The 10,495-nt window shown below is 44.4% G+C and overlaps 1 protein-coding gene across 1 annotated transcript in view; it reads left to right on the top strand.

Moving 5' to 3' along the window:
• Window positions 1-1,020: 1,020 nt before the first annotated feature.
• Window positions 1,021-10,495, top strand: part of EIF2AK2 (eukaryotic translation initiation factor 2 alpha kinase 2) — a 45,458-nt gene continuing 35,983 nt past the window's right edge. The window contains exons 1-2 of the mRNA XM_054392245.1: window positions 1,021-1,035; window positions 1,437-1,563. Coding sequence (XP_054248220.1) covers window positions 1,460-1,563 — 104 coding nt within the window. The 5' untranslated portion in view covers window positions 1,021-1,035; window positions 1,437-1,459. The remainder of the gene's footprint in view (window positions 1,036-1,436; window positions 1,564-10,495) is intronic.

The following is a 10,495-nucleotide window of genomic DNA, read 5'->3' as shown; positions in this document are numbered from 1 at the left end:
CACTTACATAAATGGTACAGCTTCATCTGGAATGACTTGTGGTTACTGATCACCTCATTAAAAAGCTCCCACATATTTAGAATTAGAAGGTGGTTAGGGGGTGAGGAAAAACTTAAAGCAATTGCAGTGAAATGGGATGCAGTAAATTAATACAATGCAATACAGTAATATCCAAGCAATATGATAGTAACTGAATTGAAAATTCATAGTGTATAAAAGGAAATATATTTTGTAACATGCTTCAACCGTACTTTGGAATTATTTTTTTGGGGGGGAAGCTGATGCAGTTGAGACCACTGATTGTAGCATCGCAGTGTAGGAACAGTGGTGTGAACAGTAAGAACATTTTGAATTGTGGTTTACTCTGTCACACTTCATAACAGATATGTGTTGACAGGTTAGTTAGAGAGGGAAATAGGCATTTGGGAAAATCATGGGGGCTCTGGGTTCTGTCTATATAGATGAGCTATATCGTATGTGACTACTGTACCTGCTTTGTATCATTTATAGCAGAAAAAGGGAATGGCTAGTCAGCGGAAAAGGCGGGTACGATAATGGTGCTGGTGCATGAGACACCTTTGGGAGGCGGCCCATTTGTCTTGCAGCCCTCATTTCCAGCCCTGCACGCGGCGTTGAGTGGAGGTTAGGTGGCAGAGCCCCGGCTGCCATGCAGCCTAGAACGAGCCTGCCCACCGATCTGCGAGGTCCTGTCCTCGCCCGCCGCCCGCACTGCGCCGCAGGACCGCTTCCATGGCTGTCTCCTGCGCTTTCGTTTTCGCTTCCAGCTGAGGTAGGCGGTGCTCCGAGAAACGAAACTGGGTGGGCGTCAGCGAGCCGCGGACGTCGTCGTGCTGTGCTACACGGGCTGCAGGAGCTCCTGAGCGCGCGGGGCGTTTGCCGGGGCCCGGAGCTAATAGCGGGGAGGGCAGGGCGTCCGTCTGGTCTCGCTAAGGCCGGCTGCCCGCACCTCTCCCGAGCGGCGTTCAACGGCTGCCTGCTTGCTGCTGCGCGACTGGAAGCCTGGATTCATCTTCGGTACGTGCCACTGAACGTGAAAGGGAGGGTTCAAATGCCTCTGGCTCCTCTGAAGGAATCGATCCTGACTTTATCTGGAGAAACAATACTGATTTCCGGCTGCTCCTCCCCGCCCCCCCCCACTTTATTCGGTGAATGATTCAGCCTTTTCCTGCTAAGAAATCCTTTAAAATAATTTTCTGAAGTTAGTGCTTTCTAAATCTGTTATTCTAATGCAGCAAGTCTTCAACAACAGTTGCAAATCAACCACTTGAATTAGAGATTAGAATTAATTTTCTTTGAACTTTATGTTACTGGTATCAGTTTTCTATTTGATACCACAGCAGTGATCTGCAAGGATTAGGGGCTGTCTGTATGCAATGCCTGGAGGCACAGACTTATCTTTGAATGTTGCTTTGCAGAACCTCCTTGAGATCGTGTCAAAATGGAACGTGAATATATGGCGAAACTCAACATTTACTGTCAAAGGAAAAACTTTTCACTGAAATATGATGACTTAGGGAAGTCTGGTCCATCTCATGATCCTGAGTAAGTTCACTATGCATACTGATAAACATCAGGACTCTTCCTTCAATGATTGAACTAGGTACAGCTTGCAATCATAAAAGTTAATTTGCTGAAAGTGTATATGTGGCAGGAGACCTCGCTGAAACCATAAACTGAGTAGTAGATGGGGAGGATGTCATGTGACAGAGTTTGAAGAGAAAACTTATTTCAGAGTAGGTGTCCCTTTTTTTTGAAAGCAACAGCAATGCACCAGTTCCTGGTAACTGCTGTATGTATGTTATGCATCTACTGTGATACCTCTTGGGAGATAGGGTGGGTTGTGGAAAGTATTTCAGTTTATGATCTATACTGAATTAAGCGCTCTGATTTTTATTTAGTTTTGCAAAGCATGGAAATTAATTGCTATTTATGTTGTTGATTTCCAACCATAAAAGCTGGATATGTATGGACTGAGTAGCAGCATGGTTTATGTGTCATTTTTTTAGTATCTCTTGCAAGAGAAGGTTCTTTTGCTTAAGCTGTTTTCCCTTCAATTAGAGGTGATACATAGAATATGTATTATTTGTTAACACAAGTATAGATTTTTGCTAACTTTTTCCCTTGTGAGAGACCATAGATACTCAATATCTATGATGTTTCCTTGGGTCATATGTAATGTTATTTTCATTAATTTGTATGAAAACAATCCATATGCTAATAAATACTGTTACTTCTAATGCTTTCCATTTTGCCAGCCAGCACTGTCTGTACAGACTTCTTACCTTAATTTTTTACCCATGTGGCTCATGTAATTCAAACCAGTAACCCTTACCACAGTAATGGCTTGTTTCTTACTAGCCTTACAACAGATGTAGCTGTGGTCACTACACACACGCAGCTACATTTTCATGCTTCAGAAAGGAAGGAATGGGACTAACAATTTAAACACATTTCTGATTTATTTCTTTACTGTTTTTTATTTTTCTATGTGCTCTACCACATTCACAAATATAATTCAACCCATTCTCTTGTATCTGTAGGTGATGTGAGATGTGACAGTGGTATCTAGGAAAATCCTAGGTAATTTAGACTGTTACAAGGAGTACAATGTGCAGTGTCTGGCTGTAACAACAAATGTTGTAAACCACCTTCAGTCCCAGTATGGTGCTCTTTCCTGGTGCTCTGCCTGCTAATGGAATGCATCAGCCTCTGCTGGTCTGGAGCTGGCTTCCTTCTTCTGTGCTGTGTCCCATCTCACAAGTCCTCCTGCAGTTTTCTGAAGAATGATGCAGTGACCCCTCCTGTCATCTCACCAGTCCTATCCTGGTTTTAGTGCTGTAGCTGCTTCCACTGCAATGTCTGTCCGGGTCAGTGCTTAACACAATATAAGAAGGTTTAGAAAACCCACGCTTTCAGAGTACCCAGTAGCAGTGAGGGTTTTTTTGGGTTAGGAATGCAATGTGTGAACAACCAGGCCAGTCCTGCTTAAATTCAAGTCTGGGCAATGCTTGCTAACTTACGATCTGTGATGGATAAATATGACTGTACGCTCGGGACCAACTCATGTAACACTCATTTAGATAATCCTCAATTCAGATAATGAACTCATGGGTCATGGAGACTCAAACTGCAGATTTCCACAGGATGCCTAAATAAAATGGGGAATTTTGGATGCAAAGTCACAGCATGGGTAGTATTCAGCATGTAAATATGGGCTGGCTAACAAAGTATTTCCCAAGGAATGATCTTTCTTTCATGTTTTTTTCTTTTTTGGTATGCTCTTTCCTGTGTAGAGTATGTGGCACACTGTGGTGTGCCTTGTCTTACTATTTGCCTCCTGAAGATCTCTTATGAAGGCTTGTTTATGCAGTGACTGCAAACAGTATTCTGCATATTTTTCACCCTAACATTTAATTAAAGGAATGTATGGAATGATTAAAAAAGTGATTTCCTGATGTCATTCCACTACTTGAGACAATTTGTCCCACCGGGAAGCTCACGGTGTTATACCTAGATTGTTTCTTTGTGTGGCTCTATCTTGTTGACATGAACTTGTTTATCTGTATGCTATGCTGCAATCTGAATAAAGTGTAGATGTACCTCAGGGTTTTAATAATTGTCACTTGAACTTGATGCAAGTCTATGCTGCTGCCAAAAGCAGAAGTCTTGTCGTTTTCTCCTCTCTTGCCTTTTGTGCTTAGGCAGTAGCAGAAACGTTAGGGATTTTGCAGCTGCAGGACAAGTCAGATCTGGGTAAGAATTAGGTCATTTGGTGGGTTGACCCCAGGCAGCAGTGAGTGCTGGAATCAGAAAGGTGAGAGGGAGAAAAACTTGTGGATTGAGACAATGAGAGTATATAAGTGAAGCAAAGCTATATGTGCAACTGAGCAAAATAAGAAATTTGCTCACTATTTCCCATCATCAGGGAGATGTTTAGCCATTTCCAGGAAAGCTGAGCTTCATCATGTGTAATGGGTACTTGGGAAAAGAAACAGTATAATCACAAGTGTGTCTCTTCCTCTTTCTTGAGGGACATGGTTTAGTACCAGACTTGGTTGAGTTAGAGAGTGGTTGGACTTGATGATCTTCGAGTCTTGACCAACCAAAACAATTCTGTGATTCCATAATTCTTCTGCCTTTCCATTGCTGTGTGTGATGGCATATGGTATGGAGTATCCCCCTGGCCTGATGCCCTAGTTGTGTCCATTCGCAACTTCTCACATATCCCCATCCTACCTGCTGGATGGCCAGAATGGAAAAAGAAAAGGCTTTAATGCTGTGCAAACACTGCTGAGCAATAGGTAAAGCATTACTATGTTATCAAAACTGTTTTAGTGCTGAAATTCCCCCCCCACCAACAATAACCAGGCTACCTCAGTCTGGAAGCAAATGAAAAGCTGTATTTACAAGCAAAGTCTAAAATCTACAATGAAATGCAATGAATATGTACAAATACACAAAATTCACAACATTCACAAATATATACAATCAACAGAAAAAGCACAACCGATCTCCCTTTGCTTCCCCCGCAAGGGGACCCTCCCAAAGGGCCTCTCTCTCCCAGGAGCTTCCCCCCCAGACTCCCCTGGACAGAGAAGCAGAGTTAGTTAAGCAGAAAGTTGTTAACTTAGCTGCCAAGGTCAGTGTGTTATCTTCAGCCAGAAGAGAAGAAGAAACAGCAGCCAGACAGCCCAGCAACTGCCCCCACTGCCGAACGCAGAATGTGCAGAATGCCTACTTTGTTTTGGGTAATAGTTCTTAAACATTTCTATCTATCCAATGGAAATGTTTAGAACAATCGTTATTTTGCTTTCTTACACCCAATAGTGACTTATTTACATTCTTTCACTTTCTCTGTTCTGAACTTTGCAAGGAAAAATTAAAAAGACAGTTTCAAACCATCACAGTCCACCCCTTCTAAACAATTCCATTGGCTGCTACTATCATTTATCTAATCTAAAATAATATCTACAACAATAGGTGAATAAAGACCATAGTCCATTCCAGCTATCTCAGATGTAGATGATTCAAAAGAGTCAAATCACAGGAAAAACAGCAAACAGCTTGTTTCCTCGCAGATGGAGCGAAGAAAGGAACAGGGACTCTCAGGTGACTCAGGGCTCTCAGGGTTCGTGCACCGTAGATCTCATGAACTCTCCTCTTGGGCGCGATGCTGTATCTGCGCAACACTCTGAATTTAACCTCTCTCAGCCAAAGTTAGATTTCTTTGTGGAATGCACTGAATTTCACCATTTTCTTGCATCACCCAATAGGTGTGACCAGGACCTTCAGCAGAAACCACCCCTCGGACAGGTTTGGCCTCTCCTGAAGGAGAAAATACCCAAACAGTTTTGCCTAACAGATTCTTTTCTCTGATAACAGGAACTCTATCACCTTCTTCCTTTCGCAACAAATCTGATTGGGCAGGTCCAGCTCGATTCACCGAACCTCTACTGTTCACCAACCAGGTTGCTTGTGCTAAATGTTTCTCCCAGTTTTTCAAAGATCCACCCCCCATGGCTTTGAGAGTGGTTTTCAGCAAACCGTTGTAGCGTTCGATCTTCCCTGCAGCTGGTGCATAGTAGGGAATGTGGAATATCCACTCGATGCCGTGCTCTTTGGCCCAGTTTTTTACAAGATTGTTCTTGAAATGAGTTCCGTTGTCTGACTCAATCCTCTCTGGAGTTCCGTGTCTCCACAGGATTTGTCTTTCCAGGCCAAGAATGGTGTTACGTGCAGTTGCATGAGGAACTGGATAAGTTTCCAGCCATCCAGTGCTCGCCTCTACCATAGTCAGCACATACTGCTTACCAGATGGAGAACGAGGTAGAGTGATGTAGTCAATCTGCCAGGCTTCACCATACTTGTACTTGGACCATCGGTCACCGTACCACAAGGGCTTGATCCGCTTTGCCTGCTTAATAGCAGCACAAATGTCACAGTCATGGATGACTTGTGTGATAGCATCCATGGAAATGTCAATGGATCTGTCACGAGCCCATCGGTAGGTTGCATCTCTGCCTTGATGTCCTGATGAGTCATGGGCCCACCGAGCTAAGAACAGTTCACCTCGGTGTTTCCAGTCAAGATCAGGATCAGGATCAGAGTTTGTGTCCACCTGGGAAACTCTTGCAGCTAGATCTGCCTGATGGTTGTGTTGTTGTTCCTCAGTAGCTTTGCTCTTGGGAATGTGAGCATCGATGTGTCTCACTTTCACTGGGATTCTCTCAATGCGAGCAGCAATGTCTTGCCACAGAGCTGCAGCCCAGATTGGCTTTCCTTTCCTCTGCCAGCCATTCTTCTTCCAGCCAACCCCACAAGGCATTGGCTACCATCCACGAGTCGGTGTAGAGATAAAGCTTTGGCCATCTCTCACGTTCAGCTACGTTAAGAGCTAGCTGGACAGCTTTTACCTCTGCGAATTGACTGGATTCTCCTTCTCCATCTCTCGCTTCTGCAACTCTGCGCGTTGGACTCCACACTGCAGATTTCCATCTCCGCTTGTTCCCAACAAGACGACAGGAACCGTCTGTGAACAAAGCATATCTCTTTTCATCATCAGACAGATCACTGTAAGGAGGAGCTTCCTCAGCACGAGTTACTCTCTCCTCTGGAGGTTTAGCACAGCTTGTGCCTTCTGGCCAGTTTGTGATCACCTCCACCAAACCAGGCCTTTCGAGATTTCCCATTCGAGCTCGCTGTGTTATCAGAGCCATCCACTTAGACCAGGTAGCATCTGTTGCATGATGTGGTGAAGAACCTTTGCCTTTGAACATCCAATTCAGAACTGGCAATCTAGGAGCTAGAAGAAGTTGTGACTCAGTTCCAATCACTTCAGAAGCAGCTTTCACTCCTTCATAAGCAGCTAAAATCTCTTTCTCTGTTGGAGTGTAGTTTGCCTCTGAGCCTCTGTAGCCACGACCCCAGAAACCAAGAGGACGTCCTCGTGTCTCCCCTGGAGCTCTTTGCCATAAGCACCAGGTTGGACCATTGTCACTCGTGGCCGTGTACAGAATGTTCTTAATGTCTGGACCAGTTCGGACAGGTCTCAGACCCATCGCTTGGACTACCTCTCGCTTGATCTGGTCAAAGGCTGCTTGTTGCTCAGGACCCCATTGGAAACTGTTTCTCTTTCGAGTCACGTCATATAGAGGTTTCACAATCTGACTGTATCCAGGAATGTGCAGTCTCCAAAATCCCACTATGCCTAGGAAGCGCAGAGTTTCTTTCTTGTTGATGGGATTTGCCATGGTGGAGACTCTGTTTATCACATCCATTGGGATGTGACGGCGACCATCTTGCCACCGCACTCCCAGAAACTGGATTTCTCTGGCAGATCCTTTCACCTTGTCTCGTTTGATAGCGAAACCAGCTTGCAAGAGAATGTCAAGGATTTTATTACCTTTCTCGAAGACTTCTTCAGCAGTCTCACCCCAGACGATGATGTCATCGATGAACTGAATGTGTTCTGGAGCTCCACCTTTCTCCAAAGCATCATGGATCACTGCATGGCAGATGGTTGAACTGTGAATCCACCCCTGGGGCAAACGATTGAATGTGTACTGAATGCCTCTCCAGGTGAAAGCAAACTGAGGCCTGCATTCCTCTGCTATGGGAATAGAGAAGAAAGCATTAGCAATGTCTATGGTAGCATACCATTTGGCCTGCTTGGATTCCAGCTCATATTGGAGTTCCATCATGTCTGGTACAGCTGCACTCATGGGTGGAGTTACTTCATTCAAGGCACGGAAATCAACTGTCAGACGCCACTCTCCATTCTGCTTTCTCACAGGCCAGATTGGACTGTTGAAAGGTGAATGACTTTTGCTGATGACCTTCTGACTCTCCAACTGACGAATCAAGTTTTGAATGGGCACCAAAGAGTCACGGTTGGTTCTGTATTGTCTGTGATGCACAGTTTGAGAAGCAACCGGCAGCTTTACATCCTCTATCTCATGTTGTCCCACAACTGCAGATTCATCTGAAAGCTCAGGTCTAATGGACAACTTCAATTTTTCTCCATCAATTTCTACAGTTGCTATTCCAAAAGCCCATTTGTAACCCTTAGGGTCTTTAAAACGCCCTTCTCTCAGAAAGTCAATTCCCAAAATACAAGGTGCATTAGGACCTGTTACAATAGTATGTTTCTTCCACTGCTTCCCAGTTAAACTTATATCAACCTCTATCTTAAACAACTCTTGAGATCCACCAGTGACTCCCTGAATAGTTATAGATTCTCCCCCTTGATAATTTGATGGTATTATGGTGCACTGAGCTCCTGTGTCAACCAAGGCCCTGTACTTCTGAAATTTTGAAGTGCCAGGCCACTGGATGTACACATCCCAATAGATTCTGTTATCTCCATTATCCCTTACCTCCCCCTGGCGGAAGGCAGGGCACCCCTAATGGTGGGGATTACCTCCACATGTACAGCTGGCACAACGTCCAGCACCAGAATTAGGATCACTGTTGGAGCTATCAGAGTTGTTCTGGGAAACTGAGGAAGCGACAGCTACCCTCCTGGTATTGCTACCTCGGGATCTGCCCCTCTGCAGCTCCCGTAACCTCTTGAAAAGATCAGAAGTTGGTTGACCATCCCATCTGTTCATGTTCTCACCAAACTGATCACGCAGAGTTATCCAGATACTGCCACGTGATTGCCTCTGCTGTCTGTTTTGGTTTGACCTATTCTGGAATGGCCTTCTTGGAGCACGTCTGTTCCTAACAGCTGAAACTTGTATCCATCTGGAGGAAGAGGAATTAGAATCATCCCCCTTCATCAAGTTGGATATGGAGGTTTTAAGTTCCTCCTTCAGCTCTTTCATGCAATTCTCCATCTTTCCAGACAGAGTTTGAATGGCTGAAACCTAAGAAGTACGTGCAAGACTATCCTCCAACTGCCTCATTTGGTCAGTGAAATGGCCAACAGTAGGAGGTGCTCCACCATAATTTCTTGCCACAATCCTGCTTGCCAGAATAGTGGCATAATTAGGAGGAGCAAGCTTAATGAGCTTTTTTGCAAGGCCTGTTCCAACAGGAATTTCATCAGGATTCAGAGTCTTATGATCTCCATACATTACTTCTCTCACAGCAAACTCTCTCAGACACTTGATTCCCTCAGCTATTGTGGTCCAAGGCTTAGGGTTCCATGGTAAATCATCTCTGCTGGGGTACCTCAGCGAGACTGCCAGTAGGAGGCGTGCCCACAGAGAAACTTTACCAATGCACTTGCCTAGGTGCCTGTCTATGCCTGTATCCTTTGAGAGCATCCCCAACTGAGAGGCTGACTTGTCACCTACCACCAATGCTGGGGCTCCCATATCAAAACACCTGGCTAGCCAAGACAGGACTGGCTCATTATCTCCTCTGATGTAATCCTTCCTCACATGTCTAATTTCCTGTCTGGGTGCATTAGCTGACTGTATGTCATCCTCATCATCATCATCATCATCACCATCATCCTGAGGTCGCTGTCCCCATAATTCTATTTTAATCCTCCGTTGAATTTCTTTGAGTTCAGAGGCACTACCAGCAGTTGCTAATCTACCAGGGTCTACATCCTGACCTACATCTCCATCATCCATGTGGGGTCTCAAGAGGTCTACCAGAGTTTTAAGGCTAACCCTCTCTTCCTCATCAGAAGAATCTTTCTTAACAGAGGGACCCTGAGTAGAAGGACCCTCATCTCCATCTGCACCATCTCCTGCAGCATCTGCATCTCCTTTACGCTTTCTGGTTACAGTGGCCACCAAATTTACTGGCTTGGTTTTCACATTCACGGCAGATTTGGAAGAGCAAGTAGCCTTATGTCTTTCTTGACACCGTGCTATCAGTAGCCATATGATTATTCCAAGAAGCAACAAAATTAAGATTAAGGCTAGTACAAGATATCTAGGGTACCACTGGTTCCAAAGACCCTCTGTAGTTGTAAGAGGAGTAACAAACTCATATGTGTCTGCTAGCAGATCCATAGTTGAGTTACCATAGCTTCTTAGCCCAATAAGACCACAACAGAATTCACCAACATTCAGTAACTTGTTCTTAACCCAAAGAAACGACTTATATGCCACATATCTCACAATCTTGTCTATCATGCAAGAAATGGCCCATCTGTAAACAATCACACCGATAATAGATGAAATAAAATTACTCAAAATCCAAAACAGCTTCATTTTGCTTCCTAATCTGAGCAGAAATAATCAAACAAGCAATCAAGCCCCGAGTTGGAGCGCCAAAAATAAAAAGTGTGTCGGTGTGAGCTGAAATTCCCCCCCCACCAACAATAACCAGGCTAGCTCAGTCTGGAAGCAAATGAAAAGCTGTATTTACAAGCAGAGTCTAAAATCTACAATGAAATGCAATGAATATGTACAAATATACAAAATTCACAACATTCACAAATATATACAATCAACAGAAAAAGCACAACCGATCTCCCTTTGCTTCCCCCCAAGGGGACCCTCCCAAAGGGGCC

Source organism: Indicator indicator, chromosome 2 (assembly GCF_027791375.1).
Source record: "Indicator indicator isolate 239-I01 chromosome 2, UM_Iind_1.1, whole genome shotgun sequence".
Taxonomy (NCBI): Eukaryota; Metazoa; Chordata; class Aves; order Piciformes; family Indicatoridae; genus Indicator; species Indicator indicator.
The sequence above is the reverse complement of the archived record's forward strand: the minus strand, read 5'-3'. Positions and strand labels throughout refer to the sequence as shown.